We start from the raw sequence: 23,563 nt of genomic DNA on the forward strand, positions 1-23,563 counted from the left end.
TCACGTGAACGGATCTCAGAAGCGGCTCTGTGGTATTCCACTGCAGGGGGCTTTCGTCAAACACTAAAGGTGTCGCGCGCGTTGCTCTGCGGGAGCGATCTGAACAGATTCTTTGTCCCGTGGCAGGGCAAGAATATTCTCAACAAAAAAACGAATTAAACTTGCGTCCAATTTCAATATATCAATCCGCGTTGCCCATCCATGCTGCTCCCCCCAACCACCCCCCCCCCTCCCCACAACCCCCCCCCCCCCCATCTCCCCACCCCCCACCTGGGGAAGACGAGCTTTCCGGGCAGCGAGAGGCGGGGGCCGTCGCGCCCCCCCTGCGGGAAGTGCAGCTTGCGCGACAGCACGTCGATGGGGTTGTCGGCCGGCTGCGTGGCCACCTTCACCATCACGTTGCTGCTGAAGATGTATGCGGAGAAGAACACCTGCTCGCACGCGCACACACACACACAAGACAAAGATCCCCCATTATAGCCTTCACGGATTGTTGGGGCAAGTGCTGTTAGTGGAGTAGCGCCAACGAAGGCCGGCACGGTGCAGCGCCACGCTCGACCGCCTTTGTCTACCGAGTGGCGATGTTTACACACCGCACCGGGTACTCCAACTCGGGTTGCTGGGTTTGTAGCGACTCGTGTGCACAGGCACACGAGTCGCTATGTCACTGAATTGGGACTATACGTAGCAATCATCGCCCCTTACTACTGGCAAAACTAATGCCTCAGAGGTCACCCTTAGCAAATAACCCTGTTTCGGAGTTCCCGCCTCGTTAAACTACGTCGTTCCTCGGGTTCATGTTTCACGATATATATATTACATTATTATATTTCACGGTGTGACGATTGTCGCGATATCAGCTGCATGGCCAACTTTCGCCGAAACGCGCCACTACTGAAAGAGGCGAGCAGTGGCGACAATTAACAGACCTCAACCAATCACGAAAAATAGCGATAACGCCTCGTCGGTAGCGGTGCACCAACACAAAAAAAAAATACAACGGAGACAATCGACGGGTGTACGGTGGCGTGCTCGCGAGGACACGCGAGGGCCGTACCCAGAAGACGTCGTAGATGAGCAGGCCGGAGAGCAGCAGGCAGGACACCTTGAGGCTGGGCAGTCGCACGAACGCGATCATCGCGACGCACAGGCCCATCGCTAGCGCTGCGCACGCAGACGCACGGGCGCGAAGGGAAGAGGCACTCGCATCACCCCCGACTCTCATATGGCAGGGCTGCCATAAAAGCTCGCATGCTGTGCGAAGGTTTATGTTACCATGAAGAGACATGATGGCAGATTTCTTTTTACACACCTCCCCCGTGTTTACGGTGTGTTGTTTAAAATAACGTTTTGCATCTTTTTGGAAATGACATTTTCACACAGGGTGGAGCGCGTGGTGCAGTTGTTCCCGTAGTGCGCTATGAATCCCGTGCTTTGTGTTTCAACTCCTCCTGGCTAGGGCGATCATCAGTGGCGAGTGATATCAGAACGGGTCCCGGATTGCACCCCACCTATACTAACCCACACTGACCAGCATGGTCAAGTATATGGTCAAATAACCCACACGACTCTATGCTGTGTTACCACTACGATTTGCTGTTCATAGTGTAGATTACCCTAATTGATTGTACATCAGTGTTCATTATTATCATAATGATTGTGCACAGTGTTAATTATTACATTATTATTGGATATCACAGTGAGCGTAGATTACCACCATGATCAACTATCTTAAGTCTTAAAAGATTGGACATCACACTCTTCTACCGCATCCCCTCAACTCTCTCTTCTCTCCAGTTAATTTTAGCCACAACTCCGACTGTCCCGGGAGACGTGCGTGGCTCGTGAGCTACCGTATGGCCGCCCCTGGAAACCGACATCACCCTTTTCTGCCGCTCGTCAGGCTTAGCAGAATCGCCGCGGAAATTCTACTTTCAGGAAAAAACTCATTTTCGAGCCTGAGCGCGGGTGGGTAAGGAGAGGGCCGGGCGAATGGGAGAAGCGATTTGGTGCCATTCCACGCCCTTCATGAAACGGTAGGTCTCACGGCGTTGTCAGTGGACTTTCAACGGCGTGTTGCATGTGTTCTTCACAAGTTATGTTTTTAATGGGCTCCCATTCACGGAGTTCACCCGGCCCTGATCTGGTATCACGAAACAGGCGGCTGCCACCACTGTCGGAGTGGTGCGCGTCATTAACATCAGCATCGTCACCAGCAGCAGCTTTTATAGAATCTTTATCGTCACAAGCAGCTGTAGTAACAGCATTATCAACATCATTTATTCCTAGCAGCGGCTTTTGTCTAGACATCGAACAAAGACGATCACTGCATTGTGCGCTTTCAGACGCGCTTCTGTGGCTGTCTGGAATGCTCTTCCTTCCGATATTTGGAAGCCACTGGAGATATGCACTTCTACATCTAAATTGAAAACTATTTTTTTTGGAACTGCTTTTTATGTTTAGTCTGTTGTCCTTCCAACGCCCCTTCTGTTTAGCATGGTCGGCTAGGTATTGTGCGAAAGAAGTTCAACATACATACAAACATCATCATCAGCAGAAGCATTTGTATTAGGTTCATGGCCAAAATCATAATCTCCACCGTGAGGCCATTCGCCTCTAGCAGGGAGCGCGGTGCGAGAGAGTTCCCAACGGCCTCTCCGTCTCTTGAGAGCGGGAAACGATACCGACAGCACATGAGAATAACTGCAAGCGGCGCACGAAGATCAATACCGTCCATGAGCAACCAGTGTCCGGTGAGCACCCAGATGAGGACGAGGGCGATGGAGAGCGAGAACGAGAGCAGCTCGGCCGTTGTGAAGCGACCGCAGCAGCCAAACGAGATCCTGCGGGGGGGGGGGGGGAGGTGGGGGGCAACGCACGGAAGACAACGCGCGGATCAAATCGGATCCAACTCCCGGCAAGCGAGACAACTCAGCTCCGCACGCCAACCCATCTCATCACAACCCAGCGGCGTAGCCCATCGAGTGTGCAGGCTGTGCAACTGCACCGGGGCCCAAGGGCAGGAGGGGCTGAGACACCGGGGCTATGAGCAGTGGGGGACATTGGATTAATGGGGGAAGCGGAGGAGGGGGGGGGGGGTCCCATTCAAGTCCTTGCAGCAGGGCCCATGCCAACCACGCTACGCCACTGTCCTTCACTGACCGAGTGATACAGCGGCCACATCAAACAGAAGCCCGGTGGAAGTCTCAAGGTTCTTGTTCAGCAGGATTCTGCATTGGGATGTTTAGCACGTTCATCGATGGGGATGTTTATGTGAAGGGAAGGGAGAATGCCCCAAGAAATTTCACAGTGATGCACACTGCCTTGCCTGCTGCTGTACTGCCAAATCGCTTTTCGACATGTTGAGCGCCTCCCACACATGACAAGAGTTTGCACGTTACACGCCCATTCCACTTATCACAGTGCGGGATTACAGGCAAACGCCACCACCGGCACCACGGCTGGCTTTGCTGCCGATATCCGTCGACCGCTAATAACGCTGCGACTTGCGCGCAAACACTCGCATACACCTGCGATTACTTACCGTGTCAACATCATTGTTTTACATTTTCCGCAAAAATGTTGTTTTACTCAACATATGCTTTCAATTTAGAGAGCCACTAGCTTTCTTTGCATTCATTCGAGTAGGAATTCCGGACTGAGCTAAGCCCAGGATTTAACGTCTCCTTGGCGGGCCGACCTTGAAGAGGCGACAGCTGGTATCAGCGGCGCGGGGTCCCGCATACCGATCTGCGTGCGACGCCTCCCCTGACCCATCGCGAGTGCTCCAGTCATCATCATCAGCAGCAGCAGCATCAGCCATGACCAGTGATGCACTGGCGGATTAAGGCCTCATCTAGCCGTTGCTATCGCTCACGATGCTGCGAAATAACGATCCACAGGGCATCTGTGCACGAGCCGATTTCATTGCTCCATCTCTCTGGTGGATGTTGCTCTGGGACTCGTTCTCTCCTTTGGTGGCCACTCCATTACTCTTCTGCCATCGTCTCCTCCAGCGACGTAGTCGCACTCGAGTCCGCTCGCTTTTGTTAACCGCTCGCAGATTAATTTTCCTGCGTATGTCATCGAATCCATTCATTCCTCTTTCTATCTATGAATGTGCATCTCTCTATGCGCAGTCAAGTCAAAGAATTTTGGCAAGACACTGCAAAGCCATAATTGCCTCTCTCCACGCTTCTTTGCGCAGTTTTCATACATTTTTTTTTTATTGTAAAAGACCGTGTTTCTGAACGATGTGCACGTCCCAGCGGGAAGTACGAAATGATTAAGAACTCTTCGCTCGAGGCCACATTGGTATGCGTTGCTGGCGCACAAGTGTGCGAGCTCCAGCACGCTCGATGAAAAACGGCCTCCTGTAAACGCAGGTCTCAACGGTTTTCAGACAGAAATCTCAAGCAGAGCGAAAAGCGGCCGGGCCACAAGAGAGCCACTCGAGTGCATCGATAAAACTCGCCTTTGTATTTGGCAGAAAAGTGACATCTGAAATTACTTCTATACAGCGCGCACGTTGGCCAGGTGGAAAAACGGGCTTCAGAGTACGGCTCGCGAGTGAACAGGGTGCCAGTTCCAAGATTCCATGATCCATCATCCCTCCCCGGAGTCAGTAAAATGAGTACCCTTTAGTGCAGCGTCAACAGCGGCCATCCTTATCGAGGCCTGCGACCATACCATGCCAGAAATCTCTCCTGATCGTGTCAGATCTGGGATGCTACGTAAGGAGGAGCGCGCCAATCCAGAATAGTGCGTGGACGAGGGAGCGAGCAATTTCAGGGCTGCGCGTTCACCGTTACCTTTCGCAATCTCCACCGGCTACTCGCAGCATGTCATCCCCTTACACGAGGGCACGCGCGCGCACACACTAATCCTGAATCAAACCGCATCCACCGAAATCGCACATCTCATGCGTAGAGTAATCCGCCCGGCATGAATTAACTGAACAACACACCCCATGTGGATCTTTTTGACCGCTGAAAAATATCGGAAATGTATTTTTTTTTTAAGAACCATGTAATCTTTTTTTTTTGTTAAGGGATGATGGGAGATTTGTTTTGACCAGCAGCTGTGCTGGGCTGCTGCCAAGGCTGTGTGAATCATCACGCCTGATGCTTTCGAGTCTTAGCCAGATCCACGGGATTACTAGGAGGAGGCAAATGTGGGGTGGAGAGTGGGTGCAGGAAACCATAGCATGCAGTGAGGGTGTGAGTTAGTCTATGGCGAGAGGTCTTCTTAGATGGCTCGCGAACAGCACTTGCCCCAACGGTCTTAAGGCTATACGGGGATCTTTTGTCTTTGGCGGCGAGTGGTCGTGTAACGAGTGGTCGTGTAACGGCGATCCAGGTTCGACTCCTGCTCATAGCCAACACCAGTGACGATTATCTGAACCAGTCCTCGGCCTCCCCTAGGTCGACTCGACCTCAAATGAGTACCTGGTGCGAGGTGTAAAAACATTGCCACTGGGGAGACAAAGGTGGCTGGGCATGGTGCTGGCCACCCATCCCCTCGTGTGCAGTCTCGTCCTTCATAGGTGCTCACGAACAGCACTTTCCCCAAAAGACTGTTACAGGCGATACGGGGGGGGGGGTGGTCGTTGTTGTGTAGCGAGAGACGATTGGTAAAAGGCGCAGCCCTGCAGTTGCTTGCCCGTGCCACCGCTGGTGGAAGAGCCTCTACTAAAGGGAGCTCTAGAGAGCCACTCGAGACGACGTTTTGGCCTACTCCTCCATGGAGGCCAGGCGTCTTCCAAGAGACGGGAGTACCACCTGTCGATTGACTCACCATGATGCACCCATTCGTACTGCTGGGTGGATAACAAGAGGCGGGGGGGCGGGTGGGCAGGGTGGGTGGTGGGGATGGGGCATGATTACGAAAACATGCACGATTGTTTCGACTGCTGCGCCGGGAGATCAAACCAAAACTGGCGGACCAGTGAGATTGCAAGTCCAGCGGCGCTAATCATTACACCGTGGCAGCACGTGATCGGTAGTGCACAGTACAGCGTGCGCGGTTGCGAAACACAAGCGAGAGAATGATTACGAAGGTCCCTTGACGGCAACAACAAGAGCCGAGAGTCGCAAATTATCCGTCACGCAACTGTGAGCGAGAAGAGAGAAAAATGTTAATTTAAGAATTCGGCGCCAAGGGAACGGGACGGACCGAGGAAGGTCGGTTCAGCCGGGGATGAAAGGAAAGAGGATGGCGCCTCGCAGGCAATCGTCTCCACCCATTCACTTTTCGCCGACCAAATTTTGTAAAACCATATTCGATCACTTTATATTTGCACGTGAAGAGATATTCAGATGAAAAAGTGCACGCAGGCTCAATGCTGCCAGCATGCATTGTCCCATCATATGAAATCACCAAAGTGCATTATGGAAAATCTATCGTGAATAATGTAACATTCGGATGTCAAATTCAATCAACTGGGTGTCTGGAAAGCATAGTTGTAAAATATATATTTTGATCACAGCTAAAGATCTGACAGCACGAGCTGAAATGCAAAATGCCGAGAAAGAATGCACGCTCGACTGAGAATGGTGGGGTTAGAGACAGTGGGGTTAGAGATGGTGAGCTTCTTGAACCAAGCCGGGTTTTACGCAGTGGTAAAAACTGAGAGGGCAGTGGCAAGATGTTAACTACCTCGCCTGGTACGCAGAAGATTGTGGGGTTCAATCGCGACCTTGACGCCGGTATATTTGGAGTTTGCATGTTCTACCGTGGTAGCGTGGATTTTTTTCTGGGTCCTCTGGTTTTTCCCTCCATATTTAAAATCAACATGCTTCTTGGAGTATTTGGCTGCTATAAATGTCCACGTGATGAACCACTTCGTAGAGCTTTCATTTGTGGCCAGGAGACTTCTGAAAGAGCTATATAGCTCAGTGGGATTTACCTGGAAAAATAAAAAAATAGTTTAAAAATAGACTAATTTTAAAAAGCCCAGCGGTCACACCACACTTGTCACCTATCCATTTTGACGGTCAAAATCCCAACTGAGCCCCTTCCTCAGGCTTTGTGTGCGGGTGTACCAGAGCATGCCACACCTTCCAGAAAGCAGGCATTAAAAAAAAGAGCCTCCGATGAAGTCCTGTATGACGACAGTCGGGCATGATGTCTCTAACATGCATAAGTTCTCTAATCCCTGCGATTGCTCTTTCTGTCATGCAGTGTTTTTCCCAAGCGACGTGGACTCCAGCTCGGGTAGGACAACGCCAGAGAAAGGGACAAGACAATGGCCAAGACTCACGACAGAGCGACAAGCCAAAGGAAGAAACGTGCCCGGGAGGGCGTCCACCACGGATGTGGAGTGGTGAAAGTCAGCTTGCGTGTGTGTGTGTGCGTGCGTGCGGTGCCAGGCGGATCGTTACATCGCAGCAACTTGAGAAAACGGGAATGGCTTGTGGAGGACCTTCATCCGACAGTAGATTTGATCGTGGTCGATGAAACAGTCGCTCTCAATAAAAAAATGAGGTCGTCATGGCGCGGGTGCCCTTTGCCAGCTTTCTGGAGAATTTCAAACGCGCCGTTGACAACGGACTGGTGTAACCATGGTGAATCGGATACCCGTTTCCAAAGAGGTTATGAATTTCAATGGGCTAAAGCCTTGTTAAGTGGCATTTATAAAAAAAAAATCTGGATTGTTTTTTTTTGTTATCCATCAGATGTCAGATCAGGTTATAATAGATTCCACTGTAATTCTTTAGGCAGGGGGAGCACCCAACCCTTCAAGGAAATACACCTCCTCGACAGCCGCCTTTCAAGTGCAAAGGTGGGTTAAACGCGTCGCATTGAATGTGTTGCAGTTTTCAGGGAGAAGAAAAAAATGAAATAAATCAGAAGAGCGTTACATCTTCATGGACAAAAAAAGGTCAAGCATTAACGGGCGATGATGCCGGAGAAGGAGTGTGGGCGGGCAGCGATGAGTGCGAAGGTGTTAAGAGTTCGCGATTAGCAACGGTAATTTTTCATAAAATTTACGGGCCACGTGCCAGGGGGAAAACCAATCCCCCCCCCCCCCCCCCAAATAATCCACAGAAAGTGGGCCAGTGCCCACCGCATCTCGCAACGTACGCCGTTTTTGAAATAAAATAAACTAATTCCCGAATGCAATGTGTCGTTCGCTTTTGTGTTTATTCGCAATTTAGATATCGGTTAGAATTCCCGATTTCTGTGACCACCACGCAAAAATCCTAGCATTAGTGATTTGCGGACATAATAATTCACCCCAGCCCAGCCATTTAATCAATGGTAATGATTCTGCTCTGCCATTGATGATAATAACACCACCAATTACACTGTGCAGGATCTTCTCAAAAATACGCAGGAGTTTTCATTACGTTTCCTAAAATAATACACGTACAACTGGAATTAGAGTTTACAAACACCAACGAGTGAGCGCGGCATCCGCGCTCACACATAAAGACGTGTTCACATGATCTAAAACTCCCAAACTTCTTTTGGCAGCTAAAATATCAAGTTGTGTGCATGTATTATTTTAGGAAACAATGTGATGAACATTCGGGCATGTTTTTCTGAAGACCCTGTAATGTTTCAGCCATGGGAAGAACAACAGGGAGTACATTCAAACTCGAAAAAGAAAGGCCACCCAAGTTAAACATCAAACCTAGGTCCTTTGTCCTGTAAGGCCACGAGTGTTACCGCTGCATCACCCTACCATCTCCACTGCTCACGACCGATGATGATGCTGGTGGTGGTGCTGTAAATAACGTGTTTGTATATGCATAGAATAGATGTTTATTTGACGAATCGATGCACCGCTGTTGCTCCGAGTGATTCGTACAAGACAGGCGAGGAAAGTTCAAAGGTCGTGCCGGAGTGTGGCGAGCGTGGTTAGCGTGGCGACGGTGGCGGCGATAAGCGACGCTTACTTGTTCTGGGAGGAGCAGGGCCGCGTCAGGTACTGGCACATGGGCAGCAGCAGGAACGCAAACGCGATGGTCGCGAGCACTGCAGAGGGACGCCGGCCAACAGTGGGGGCACACACACAAAAAAAACCACACACAAAGACAGACGCGTGCCGTTTAGACAGACGGGGACGTGCGGAGGGGGGCCCAACCGAACGAGTTGGCGGACCCTGCGGCGCAGTCCGCGAGGCACGTGCGCGCCACCGCTCGCCACACACGCACGCGCGAGTTTTTGTTGTCGTTTCCGATCGACTTCCTTCATTGCTGTACTTAACCTCGTTTGGTTTTTGCCTTCCGTCGTTTCGGTGACCCAGGCGAGCCTTGCAAAACGAGACCCATCGCGGATCTCCTTTTGAGCTCTCGCCGCGGTCACACGACATCAAGCGTGACCTTGAATCGGACGTCTAAGACCGCCACTCGGCGAGAGGGCGGCAGGGCAGGCGCGCGGGGGGGGGGGGGGGGGTTTGAGCCGCAAAACACCGCGGGGGCCGTCGGCAGCTCGCGAGTTTAGCGAAGCCGTGAGCGGAGGGTGGCTTCCTCGCCTGTCGCACGGACGAGACGTGCGTCCCCGAGCAGGTGGGAGGATTAGCCCCGAGCGGCGTAATCTCCATCTCGCTCGGGCAATGGTCGAGGAAGAGCCCCGGGGATTATTAATTACGCTCGCGGTCACGCGAGCGGCGGCGAGGGGGACTCGGGCTTCGGCGAAAGGCAGCGGAGGGCACGCGCTGGTTGTGTTTACGTAAGAAAAACACGATTAACGCTTACACAGGCACCCCTTTATTACCACTTTCCCTGTTTACTTTGTAGAAAAAAAAGAGTCGGATATATGTTTTACCGCTTCAGTCGTGTTTTTTATTGCACTGTGGTTAAGGCTGCCTGGCTTGTAATCACAATGTTACGGGTTAAACCCCTGTTGGGAGAGAGAGGGATGGGGAAGGGAGGAAGTTGACCCAGCTCATCAGTGTATTGGGGTCAATAAAGGCAGTACCGCTTTGTAGGAAGTGAACGTAATTTTTTTTTTATTCTACGTGACTCTACCGAAAGACCCAAAGAATATAAAGTTAACGGTAGTCCGTCTTACAAAGAGAATGACCCCTGCCCTGGGGAAATGGGAATTAACGACGACTGGCTTAGGAGCGCCGACGAAGGTGAAGACGCCAATATGTTTTCCAATTAACTTTATTCATGGCGCAAACATTGTGAGTTGGTGACGATTCTGTTTAAACCAGGTGAGAACCCGTGTCTGGGTGAACTGGTAAAAACAGCTGTGCCCACGTTCAACGCATCCCGACACCACCTGGAGGAGGTGCAGTTATTCAACATGCATCTGTTCGTTGAGCTCAAAGCCAGCACTGCCATTAAAAACAAGCTGGCGAGCAGGTCCATTAAGGGAGGGGGGGGGGGGCCTCAATGCGGCAAGGGGATTTGACTGCACTCACAAGACAGGCGTTTGTGCGAAAACACACAGCCATACGCACAACCGCACGCACGCATTTCGCACACTTGCTTAAAATAAATTAGGTAAAAGGCGCAGCCCTGCAATTTCCTCCATCGGTCGGCTGTCTTGGCACCGAGTACTTCGCCAATGAAAAATCGAGCGAATGAGCGAGCGAGCGAGCGAGCGAGGAGCTGGCAGACACCTTCGTCTTACCCGCGGTGCAGATGGTGAAGACGACCTGCACCGAGTCGAAGAAGAAGAACATGACGAGCAGCGACACGGACGCGCCGATGGGCAGGAAGAGCGCCTGCGTCGAGTCTATTGTCTGGATGCCTGCAGACGGGGGGGAGGGGGGGGGCAATAGTGGGGGGCACAGTGGGGGAAGGCGATGGTGGGTGGAGGGGGAGAGCACAGCGGAAGGCGAGAGATGGACATGGAAGACGTTAGCGGCGTAGCATGGCTGACTACCAGGATCCTATCATCATCATTATCATTATCCACGAAAATGACAATACAGCTGCTTTGGCTGCTGTGACTTGTGTCAGCGGATATGGCGAGTGCATGGGCGTAGCGAGTCTGGAAAGGGCCCAGGTGTATTTAATTAAATGGGCGCCCTCCCCCACACCTCACCGCCCACTACCCCGACCCCCCCCCCCTCCTTTCTCTCCTTAGCCCAGTGCGCCTGGGCCCCTTCGGACCGCGGGGGCCCTGGTGCAATTGCACCGCCTACACACTCGATAGCTACGCCACTGACGGGGCACGAATGCGCTGTCATCGCAAGGCGCGCGCTGCAAAAGCAGGATGATGGGGAGACTTGCCGACTCTGTAAAAAATCCCCGCGGGAAATCTACCCGGCGAAGCTGTAAGCTTTGTGAAGTCGCTCTTATCTGGATGGCGGCAAGTAATCACAGGAGGGAATGGTCCGAGTTGACTGCTAAGGGCGCGAGCACACAGCATGACGAAGAACAAACTGCAACTCACCGCCTGAATTACTCACGCACTGCCTCGTGACGGGGAAGACAAAAAAAACTGGGAATAAAGTTGGCTAATGTTTCACATCATGGCCAAATCCTTCGGCAGCAGCGTAGGGAGGAACACTGACTCCATCGATAGAGTTGCCGAGACCGATTCTTTTGGTCCAAAGCAGCATCAATAATGATGGAAACATTGGCGAGGCCGTTTTTTGTTGTTGTTGTTGTTGTCTTGTGCCATCGCATTAGGGTCCAAGCCGAAACTGCTCTAATTCATTTTTCCGAATAATTAATAGGTTTTTTTTTATTTTTGAAATGTCTTCATTGTAGTGTCTTACATTTGCACGGAGCCAAATACCGACCAAGATTATGTGCGTCGGTGGGCAGGCAGTTCCTGTCCCATTATTTTTTACCCAGTAAACCCACCACCTGCGCAGAAAATAATAACCGGCCATTTGGCTTTGGTTCATCAGCTGTTGTGCATCGTGACTTCGCGTCTCATATCACGTAGTGGAATGGATATCCTCTGACTTCACTCTGTATCATTTAAGGGTCTGTCTCACAGCTGTTCAGATAAGTTACCAGCCATGTAACCAATGAACCCCCCTCCCTCCCTCACACCCAGTCATTGCAGTGGTCCCTTGGTTTACGATGTCATCGATTAACGATATTTCGACTAACCATCCGCCCTCCCATGGGGTCCCATTGTTTCTACGAGCGATACATTTCAGATTAACGATACGTTTACGATATCACGCGGACTCGCCAATTTCGGCCAATCGGCAGCGCTCCTAAGTAGACTAGACAGCAGACCTCAGCCAATCAGCGACGCCCTTTTATGAGCGTTTTGAGAGCAACTGGCTACTAAGATTTTCAGTGTTTAATGTGCGTTGCTTATCGAAACAGCTCTCTTGAATAAGTAATGTTTTTTTAACACTAAGTATTCACCCCTGAATATCCAGAGGTTCTCATGGGAGGAGACTCCTTCCAAAATTTTATTTTCTCCCACCCCAACTTCTCCATCAACCCCTCAAGCCACCCATCTTCTGAGTCTAAGGTAATAATTTTTTATTGTGTTCTATTTATGCACCTTTTCACGCTCTATTATTAATTCTTTATCCACTTTTCTAGTCTTATTAATGCTTTAATATGTTATTTTCAGGTTCATTTTTTAAATTGCGTGTTTAAATATTATAAATTATGTTTTTAGGGTGAAAAGGGTCAGCTTTATGATCGTCTTGGAACAAATTAAGCCTTTAACATGTATTTCCTATATTCAATCAACAATAATTAAATTAAGGATGGTTGTCATGGAACCAATTAATATTGTTAACCAAGGGACCACTTTATATGAATTGTCAGGATTCACGAATTGCGGTTCGGTACATTACTCGATTCTATTTCGGGCCTTGTCTGTAACGCAAGTCCCGTGTGGCGTCTCTCATTAGTTGCATCATCCTAAAAACGTAACATTTCCAAGTGACTAACGTGCATACACAGTAAATAAGTAAAATTTTGATTTAAAGCTTTCGTGACTGCAGTAATTCATATTCTTAGTTCTTTCGGTAAAGTCACGTTGTTGTTTCCCCTTCAACGTGACTTTACCGAAAGAACTAAGAACATGAAATAGTAAATAAGCTATTCTTATTTGCGCGATTCAACGCGACGATTACAACGGTTGGCTACGTACTGTGCGAAGGAAGTTCAACATGCAGACGTACGCACTGCGCCGAAATTCCGAAATCGAACAAATTAGAAAAAATAAAACCACCGACGTATGACGAACGGCAAAAAAAGCACCGACCGCGTGAGAATCACTCGCTTATCGCGGTGGAAGGGTGACGCGGGCTAACCGCGGCGGCCACGAGGTGGCACGTGCGAGTCCGTCCCGCGACGATGTCACCGCTAATCTTTTCGGCTTGTTCGTGAATTAGAACCGCTGGGTGACAATGCAGCGGGCGGCAGCGGAAAATTCAAAACGCCGGCGTTAATTAAAAACACGCACGGCGCAAAAGACGGGGCGAAAGAGCGAAACCCGTTTCATCACAGACGGAACGAAACGTGATCTTTTTTCTTCTTCTTCTTACTACTATTTTTGGGAAATGTATTCAACCGCGCTTTAAAAAAGACACACACCGCGAATCAAATTGACAACGTCGACGAAAAGAAAGTTGAGAAAGCATTCACAGGATGTCACGTTATTTGAGAGGGGAAGTACCTTGGCAGAGGGTGCGGGGCACACCGTCGCCGCCGCAAAAAACTCTCTCCGCGTCCACGTTCCGTGACCCTCACGGGAATTGCTAACTGTTGCGATGAACTAAGTGACCGGTGGACGGCAGCATGGATGGAGAGACTATTTTGGAGGTGAGAAATCCGGCCGCTGAAGGAGACGTGGGGCAGAGCGCGTGAGTGCTTGTGCGGCGTGCGAGTGACCGAGCGAGCGAAGGGCGGCGAGTAAATTGAGTGAGAGAAGGTGAGAAACGAGCGAGCGGACCCGGGTCACACATTCTTTGTTTATGGACACCATGTGATGCTTGCAAAATCAGGAAACGCGCTCAGCCCTTTCACTGGTCGACTCAAGCTCTTGTAAACTCTTCATTTTGCCCTTATAACCCAAGGGCAATACTTGACCGTTCATCCCGCAGAGTGCCGATGCCAGCAGAGAAAGCGACTCGCGATTCAAAGGTTTGGGGTTCAAGTGCCGCTTGGGTGTCTTACTCGGGCCACCCCATCACCCTTCGTGCAACACGTTTGTCAATCCACTGCTGGATGAAAGCCTCGCCATGCCGCATCGGTCGTTAGAACATGCTGGGCAGTGGGTTAATGGTGAATGGGGGGTAGTGGGGGGAAGAGGTGGAAGGCCAGACCGATTCTGATAGCATTCTGCTACTGATGTTAGCCGTGGTTGAGATCAAAACTCAGGTAGCCGGGGTTTTTTTTTTTGCGGAGTGTGCTACCACTTGCGCCAACGGCTAGGCTACGTATGGTGCGAAAGAAGTTCAACACATACGCACACCATCTGCTTGTCCCGGAATGACTCGATATCACACGTAGCAAAGACAAACAAACTAAAAGGCAGCTCTCACGAGGAGCTATTTTTACCTGCCTCTGCCCCATTCCCCTGCGCAACCGCTCGTCCGGCGTGGCGCAGCGTTTACGTTCCGTGCGAACGCCAATAATAAAACGGCACCACTCGCACCACTGGACCGCTGGGGCCGCGGGGCACGACGCGTGCGCATGAACCACGCAGCCACAAGGGGCGGGGGGGTTAACCACGACGGCCTCCCTGCCGTGGTTGACAGGAGGACCCCGCACCAGCAGCTCGTCCGTGGCACGGCATTTTTTTCGGTTGCTCGCATTTGCTCGCGGCTGCACGCTGATGCACGCTGATGCACGCTGATGCACGCGGTTGCACGCAGTTGGTCGTGGTTGTTCCCAGTGTGTACGCGCGACGTGGCATGTTTTGCGCGAAGCATACGCTGCGTACTGTTGTTGGTGCTCGAAGCCCCCGTGCAGTTGGGTGAGTGACTGCCACCCTCCTTGTCCTTCTCTCCGGGGCCCGGCTCATCCATGTTTAGGGACCTGTCGGTGGAGAGGTGGCGGCACGGGAGACAGTGACACAGACGCCCCATTAACAAATGCAAATGCTCAGGCTTAAGCAGATGCAGCAGCGAAGTGTGATGGATGAGCGGGGCTGTCAAAGCAATGAGCAGGCAGTGTTGAGATTCAGGTCGAGTCTGGACTTCAGCCGCCTGTGATTACACCGAGCGCTCAAGTTGAGCGAGTTGATTGTCGCAGGTCCATCGCCCCGACTTCTGGCACAGATGCTCTGCTTACAGAGAGTCGTATGCACAAGCTGACGTTTAAACAAAGAGTCGTATGCACAAGCTGACGTTTAAACAAACTTGCAATGATGTGGCGGCACGGCACAGGTGTCAGAGCTGTGAGTCAGCACGGGTGAGATCGTGGGATAGAATCCTTGAGTTTCAGGCGCACTGTGATTATACCAGGTGATGAAATGCAGCAAGTTGATAGCCTCGGCTCCATCACCTAGTGACTGCTGTATTAACATCTGTATCAACAGCAGCAGAGCTGTTGTGAGTGCGCAAATGTACGCCTTGTCTTATGAACATGATGTACACCAAATGGAAAAATGAAACGAAATAATCTAGATTAAATTTTTCCAGGTAAGGCCCACTTGATTTATATAGCTTATTTTCAGAAGTGACCTGGCCCACAAATGATAGCACAACGAAGTGGCTCATCACGTGAAAATGTACAGCAACCAAATACTTTAAATGCATGTTTATAAATGTGGAGATGAGAAAAATCCACGCGATCATGGGGAGACATGCAAAACTCCAAATGTGCAGGTGACAGGTTTGGGATCGAACCCACGGCCTCTTCCATACCAAGCAAGGAAGATAACATCTCGTCACCTTGGCATCCCATGTTGGGGACGAGACCCAACAAAACTCATGTACATAGAACATGCATTAACACAACAACAAAGGAGTTTAAATGGTGTATAGTGTAAAAATATCTTGCCAGGGCCAAGTATAGCCAGACCCCCTCCATACATTCAGGTCAAGAGTAAATATGTTCAAAAGACTTGTCTCCCCCCCTCCCCCTGATCCCCCATCCCCCCGAGCCCTCCCCCTCCAACCCACGCCTCCTCCCCCCTCCCTCCCCCACCTGTGCCTTCTAATCTCCACCAGTTCTGGGTTGAACCGAACAAAGCGTATTTAACGTTGAGAATTAAGGGTCATAGCCACGCACACCATCGGTAACATCGCGTTCCGTCCATCTGACAGGGGCTGACGGATGCAACTACAAAACCTCAAAGAGTGGAACCACTGGGACTGCAAGCGTACACGGGGCGGACGGTGGGGTGTGCGCAAACAGATTTGCGCACACAAACAGAGAGAGAGAGAGCATAGGGCTCACTGTGAACCAGTTCACCTGCTTCGCACAATGGCTGGCAAAGGGGGACAACACAAATAAATCTCCCGAGAGGTGGCCGCAAATGTTAGTTAGCGGGGCAAAACGTTCTCGAAGACATACATGAACTAAGATCTACGTTGGTGGGGAGGTGGGTGGGAGGGACAAGAGGTGGGCAGGTGGTTCAGAGGTTAGAACGCTGCAGAGCTGGCATCGCCAAAATCCTGGGTTCGAATCCAGGTTTCATCGGCCTCTCGATTACAAACGAGTTCTCAAGTGCAGTGAGTTGACGGTCTTGGCCAGGTCAACAATGACCGCACCAAAGAAAAAAAACTAAATTTGGCAATGCACTGAATTCAACTAAAAGTCCAGATGCGAGAAGAAATCATGAGTTTGATGGTCATGCGACGAACATTTCCCGCAACTCCGATTAGCACGGTTGACTCTGTACGGTGCGGAAGAGGTTCAACGTACCATACATGACGACAACACATGACGAACAACACATGGCACAACCCGAAAACGCACGGGGGAGCCAAGAAAACTCTGGGTAATAGCGTGCATGTTAAAAAAAAACCCACGTAAATAATTGCGTCTAAATATTTCCCAATAAAAAGTAGAAGGATTTTTTTTTCCGACACAAGCATGGCCTTCATTCCCGAGCGAATGAGTATCACCCGCTCCGACAGAAAAGCATTTCGCATGGATCTCGGTGAACAGGAGGTTTAAACGGTTTCCATTATGCGGCAGACAGCAGGTAAAGGCATTAGTGCCCTTTGATGCCAATGGATCCCCTGTGTGGCGGTCAGCTGGGACGGTACGGACAGGCCCTTGTCCGCGGTCGCACGCACAAACAGGGGCAGTCACCAATGCACACAAATCATAATTGCTCACACACGTACACATACGCACAACAACAGCCACCATTCGCCACTGGGCGACGGAGATGTCACCCCACAGCGATTGTGCCAGGCTAGGGGTGCTTTTGCGACCACGTGAGAGGTGTACAAATTTTACTGGCAGGCTACGCAGACAGAGCCAGGTGTTTTAAGTTAACGGAGATGAGTGAACCACCTGTACTCCCCACTGTGCCACACAAAGGCAAAGATCCCACGTAAAGCCTTCCCAGACTCTTTAGGCAAGTGCTGCTAGCGAGCACCTTTGAAGGCCGGTATGGCATACGAGGGAGTGGTGATATTCAAACGCTGTACCAGATACTCATTTAAGACACACGCACTTCTCAAATTTGCACCCGCACACACCCACATCCCACAAGCGAGGTTCCACATGGATGCACGCATACAAACAAACACACGCGCAGAAGCACACAGGCGTGCGCGCACATGCCCCCACACACATGTGCACGCACACACGGCCTATTGTGCTGGAGCCCTTTTGATTAATGCCACGTTTTGGAAATTTAAAAAAGGCAGAAAAAACACAAAAACGCACCATTGGAACAGAAGAGGGTTGGCTCTCAACATTATAGCTGCTGGTGATGATTAGAGGCGCACACACGACCCCCCCCCCCCCCACCAGGAAACTAGATGCTATTACAAGCTGTGAATAGAAAGGTTTATGTAAACCCAGGAAACTAGATGCTATTATAAGCCATGAATTGAAAGGTTTATGTAAAGCAAGACTTTGCAGGACTGCACCTGCGTGTCAGTGCCGCCCGTGCAAAGTCAACGCGCGTGCGGTTCATGGCTTCATAAATTTAACTCAACGACGGGATTCATTGAGCAACGGAGGGGTCCCCGCACCGCCTGACCGGGCCGACTAACTCGGCTCGCTTGAATTTGAGCGGTGGAGGTGCGGGTGGGGGAGGGGTGTGAAAAATACAAAAATAAAAAAGATCGGGGCACAGAAAATGCTCTGGAGGTCGGAAAATGTTGTTCCCGTCCCAAAAACTCTCTCCGTGTCGGCGTTCCGTGAGCCTTTCGGGAATTGATAATTATATTCTTGGTTCTTTCGGTAAAGTCACGTTGAAGGGAAACAATAAAATAATAAAATATATAGAAAACATTTTTATTATTTTATTGTTTCCATTCAACGTGACTTTACCGAAAGAACCAAGAATATGAATCACTGCAGTCACGAAAGCTTTATATCAGAATTGATATTTGTTGAAATGAACTAAGTGGAAGGTGGGTGTTCGGCGGCATGGACGCAGAGAGATTTTTCGGGGTTGTAAATCCGGTCGTTTAAGGAGATGTGGGCAGAGCACACATGGGTGCCTGTGCAGCGTGTGTTTGTGTGCGAGCGAGCAAGCATGAGTGCACGCGTGAGCGAGCGAGGTGAGTGAGTAATTGCGTGAGAGAGCAAGCGAGAAGGTGATAAAATGAGTGAGATCAAAAACCTATTTTTGTTGTCTATGCCACCGTCCACTGGACACGAGCTCGCCTCAACGAGCAACCAGCGGACAGCAGCAAAGACTACGACGAAACGGCGAGCGCTTAAATCTCACCGGAAGCTCCCGTAGACGATGAGCAGGATGGAGATGAGGAAGGTGGACACCTGGCTGGAGTCCACCAACGAATATGCCCTGCGGAAACACACACACACATTGGTGTCGTCGTCAAAAGGAGCAATGCCAGAAACATTACGACGAGCAAATTCATTGATTCGGAATACGACCTGCACAGTAGAGGGGGGGGGGGGACGAGGAGGAGGAGGTGGGTTGCCCTCTGACAAGGATGGACCGAGAGCAATGATGCCTGCTGACGACGATCGTTACACTTAGGGTTCACGCATCACATCACGCACGTGTCAGGAGTTTACCAATTAAGCAAACGGGTAGGTGCGGGGGGGTGGGGGGAGGGCATTGTTACGTTAAGGCTAACGGTGCAAAAAAATCTGCACAAACCAAGCAGATGATAATGACAAGACACAATAAAAATCGATATGGCGCTGAATTCAACTAAAATACCATCGGCTTAAGATCACGGACCACCCCCCCCCTTCCTCGAATCGCATCAACGGAGGTGGAGAATCGTCGCAAGCATTTAACAAACAAAAAAACATCGCACAATAACAACCGCAAAGTGACGAGAAACTAATCCGGCGATCATCGAAAAAAAAATAGCGGCGGACTCTACTAGTTTACCAGCCCGTTGTTTGCACACTTACAGCTGCCCCCTCCAACCCCAGTAAATCCGCAGTGAGTGTTAATGCTTTTTTGTTCACTTAATTAAGATAAACTAAAGCTGTAGCAAGCAGATCCTGATTACATCCCTGTAACGCAGAACTTTACCAAACAAGACTCCAATCTCTTGTTGTTATTTAAGGCACCCAGAGCAGCACACGGCGAACTCATCGGCCTTATTTTAACCAGGTGAAGTCTAATCGTGTCATCTTGTTATAGTACAATGAATGGAGTATGATGATGGTGGGAGTGGGGTGGTAGAGGGTTTAAAAATTACTCCACGGGCATACAATTCTCTAATTTTGGAATTGGCCCAGGGCAGCCCGGATACACTGGTCTACTCTTGAAAATTACTTCGCAGAGCCCTTGAGTTAAGCCAGTCAGCAGCCAGTCCATTGAGATAATGCTTTTCTTTTTATATAGGAGAGGCCTGGGGAGCTATAAATATAGGGGTCAAGGCCACCTTTTTCTAATGCAGGAAGTAAAATCCCCTCCCAAATTATAATCCATTTGTCCGAACAGCTTCGGTAGGCTTACACCCCAGAAGAGAATTGGCCACGGCTGACAACATCGAAGATGAAGATTACTCCATTTGCGTATTTCGGCGTTATTTCTTTCCCGAGATGAAAAAAATATATACTTTTGCCATTCTTGCAGCAAGCCGTGTCAACAATCGCCCTGGAAGAGGACATTGTTGAACTACTTCTTGTGGTTTATTTTTGGTGCAGCAGTTGGCAAGTGGCTTGAGACCGTCGATTCACTCCGCCTAAGAGCAGAGCCGACTCAACGAGGCATCTGAAAGAACCTGGATTCGAACCTAGGATCTCAGGAGCGCGGGCTCATTGCTCCCGACGCAATATTTCGCGCCCCAGAAGCCACCTCTCACACAACGCATTTATCCGGCAACAAAACGAAAAAAAGAACGGCGGAATAAATAATGAGCACATCAGAATTGCAACAGGGTGCCACTCGGGGCTTAGCGCCACTCTCCACCCCCCCCCCCACATGCCGCCAAACCGCAGCACACTGCACGGATGTGGCAGCTGCAACTCAGGTGGCAGCGCAGGGGTTAGAGGTGAGGGATGGCGAAGGTCGCCACCGCCAGGCTCGCGGTTCGACTGGGGCCACCAAAATCGTTAAATCGTTCCCATCGCCGCGGCCCAAACGCGACGTCAGCGAAAGGTATCCAATTCATCACCCGCGCTTCTGAAGGGTTCTCAATGCGCAGGCATCTAACATGCCTTCACAACCCTTCACCCATCCCCAAATCCATATCACCCACCCCTCCCCACTGCCCCCACCCCCCCCCCGACAAGAATCTTGAATGTGCATCTCCAGCTATGGCAGCGAAAAGTTAACTCCTTTCATATACCAACGACGTAGCGCTCCCCACGACCTGATGACTTGTCACAAATTCGGGGGGGGGGGGTGGTGGAGGGGGCAAGGGGGGGGGGGATCAACGATTCGATTACGTCCGAAAACAACTTTCCGAGGTAGAAGCCCGCAAAGGACAGAAGCCACGGCGAGAAGGGTGGAGTGGGGAAAACCCATCAATCACCCACACAGCGGCGCCATCGGTCGCACGCACGCGGCCGAGAAGGAAGAGCCCCGCGTGGTGCCAACTCATCCCTCTGTGAAAACAGCCCAGTGAGAATGAGGGGGGAGGTGGAGGGCTTTGTGTTAGGCAGGGCCCTGCGGCATCATCACACCTTGCCTCTGTCACAACCGGAGTGGTGGTGGGGGGGGGGGGTTACCGTCGTCTTGGCAGGTTTACCTGCTGCATCGCTGCGACGACATCCACAGTGGACATGTCAGAGATCACTGCAGAGTGTTTAGCGGTTGCGCCGTGGGTTGTGCCGCTTTGTTGTTGTAGTTGTTCGGCACGATGTCTAACGTTTCGCTGCACATGCCAGCGGAAGAGCCTTGATTCAATTCCCGAAGCTATGATATTCCTTCGTTGCCACTGACCACAATCTTTACTACGGGTCAATTAAGCTGTCTTTTCTGTTGACTGCTTGACGCGAGATATAAAAATAAGTATATAAACAGGGAAGAGCCCGTTGAGAGCAGTAGTGTTTTTTTCTTTCAAGGGAAGATCTGGGTCAAGATGTATTTATTGTAACAGCAAGTGGTCTAAGAGTGCAAACAATTCACAATTCAGAAAATAAAGAAACGATATGGGAACAATTAATTCAAATACGTAGATATATATATGAAAACAAGTGTGAGCACAAGAACACAACGCTGAAGCAAAACAAATTACCGATTCAAAGCAACAGAATAGATTCAACAAACACTTGCGGGAAATACCCACGACAGAAAATGATAAAATCGACGCACAAAAATGTAAGCGTGGGAGCATTTTATGGAGGGAACACTCGCCCAAGAAGATATGCTCCACGGAGATGTAGCACTGAAATCCGCTCGTGTGCAGGGGCCATGTGGATTGGTGCATCGCGAGAGACCGTGAGAAATGGCGATGGCCTGGGAAGGCTCCATCTGCGTACTCCGAAAAAGGGCCATTGCCCAAAACGTCGCCGACCGCGTAAGATTTTTCTCAAAAGGCCACACAGCGCTATTGACGGACTTGTTGAGTTTTTGTTGAGTTAATCGTGGAATGTGACACCGCTGCCAATGCAAGATCACCAAATAATTTGTTTAATTTTCATCCAGCAGTGGATCTATCCATCATGGCTGATGACGACAAAGGGCATTGTGACTTAACACAAAAAAAGGCGACAAGCCACGTGCTGTTTAGTAGTTCTGTCAAATTACGTAACATTAGAAATAAAACACACCCGCACAAACACTTTATTATGGAATGATGATTTTTATCGGTTGCATCTTTTGATGCGTGCGTATATCTGCAAATGCGATTCAAAACGTTAGGCGACCAATGTTCTGCTCTCGGATTTGCAAAAACCGGTTCGTTTTCCTATTGTAGTACAGTATTTGCAAAGGGGATCCCCAATAGTTGTGGTGACAACATGCGGTTTTGTCTCCATTTCACATCTTCCCGTTTAGGAATTACCCAAGAGAGACGGTGGACAGACACACCGACAGATAGGCACACTGACGCAGAGACAGATACCAGGAGACAAACACCAACAGATACACAAATACAGCCAAACAGACTGTTGGGGCAAGTGCTTCTGGCGAGCATCTATGGAGGCCGGCACGGCACACCTATGGCAATGTTTACACATCGTACCAGGTGCTCATTTGAGATTGAGGCGTCCTAAATGAAGGCCCAGGACAAGTTCAGATAAATCGCCACTGATGTTGGCCTTGAGCGGGAATTGAAACTCGGGTGGCTGGGTTCGTAGCGCGCCGCGCCGTCTTTCCACCCACCCACAGGTACGCACTCACAGAGATAGACACAAGCAGATGGGCAGCGTCGCAATCGGCCAATCAAGCAAGAGGGCAGCCTCAATGAGTCACAGTAAACCATGCCGTGAGAGCCTCGCGTGTCCTTTGCCCCACCAGCACCTCCACCACACCCGTGCTCCGCTTTACGTAATCGGACGGGCCGTGTCAGGTTCTTTGGACCACGGGTCACAAATCCACGTATCGTAGGGCGATGCATCTCGCCCATCAATGCCGTGTCCTTGCACGAACCATTGTGCGGCCATCCCAAAACGTTTGCTCAATCAAAACCAATTCCGCGCATTGCTGTAATGGTGCGCACGGCAGGTGTCACTGTGCTTGATTTATGGACCCTGCTTACGTACGCTCTGACGAGTCCAAGTCAAGAATAGGAATGCATTCATTATAACGATACTTCGATTCGTCGATTCAAGAGCGGCTGGTTATGCCCACCACGCATGTATCAACCGTGCGCCCACTGGCAAACAAACCGAGCGTCGAGTTTGGCAAGTTCGGCAGTGTGGCGGCGCGGTGGTGGTAACACTGGTGTCTCACCGCACCAAGGGCCTGGGTTCAAATCCCAACTCGTGTCATTCTGTGTGGAGTTTGCATGTTCCCCCCCCCTGTTTTGCGTGGGCTTCCAATGTGTTCTCCGGTTTCCTCCCATCGTTAAAAAAAAAGTTAAAACACAAACTCACACACACATTACGAAAATGGTATTGGCCAAACATTTCAATGTTTAAAGGTTACCTGAGGTTTTCCT

The 23,563-nt window shown here is 50.4% G+C and overlaps 1 protein-coding gene across 2 annotated transcripts in view; it reads right to left on the reverse strand.

The window, feature by feature from the left end:
• The window catches only part of SPPL3 (signal peptide peptidase like 3), an 86,149-nt gene that overhangs the window by 10,299 nt on the left and 52,287 nt on the right, over positions 1-23,563 (reverse strand). The window contains exons 2-8 of one of the 2 annotated variants that reach the window (XM_032967734.2): positions 18,757-18,834; positions 14,827-14,930; positions 10,591-10,710; positions 8,904-8,982; positions 2,731-2,843; positions 1,058-1,164; positions 271-431 (exon numbers count right to left, since the gene is read on the reverse strand). In XM_032967734.2, the coding sequence (XP_032823625.1) occupies positions 271-431; positions 1,058-1,164; positions 2,731-2,843; positions 8,904-8,982; positions 10,591-10,710; positions 14,827-14,930; positions 18,757-18,834 (762 nt within the window). The remainder of the gene's footprint in view (positions 1-270; positions 432-1,057; positions 1,165-2,730; positions 2,844-8,903; positions 8,983-10,590; positions 10,711-14,826; positions 14,931-18,756; positions 18,835-23,563) is intronic. The other variant, XM_032967735.2, reaches the window with a different exon arrangement.

The sequence above is a fragment of the Petromyzon marinus genome, chromosome 38 (genome assembly GCF_048934315.1).
Source record: "Petromyzon marinus isolate PM22_M1 ecotype Great Lakes invasive population chromosome 38, UKy_Petmar_22M1.pri1.0, whole genome shotgun sequence".
Taxonomy (NCBI): domain Eukaryota; kingdom Metazoa; phylum Chordata; class Hyperoartia; order Petromyzontiformes; family Petromyzontidae; genus Petromyzon; species Petromyzon marinus.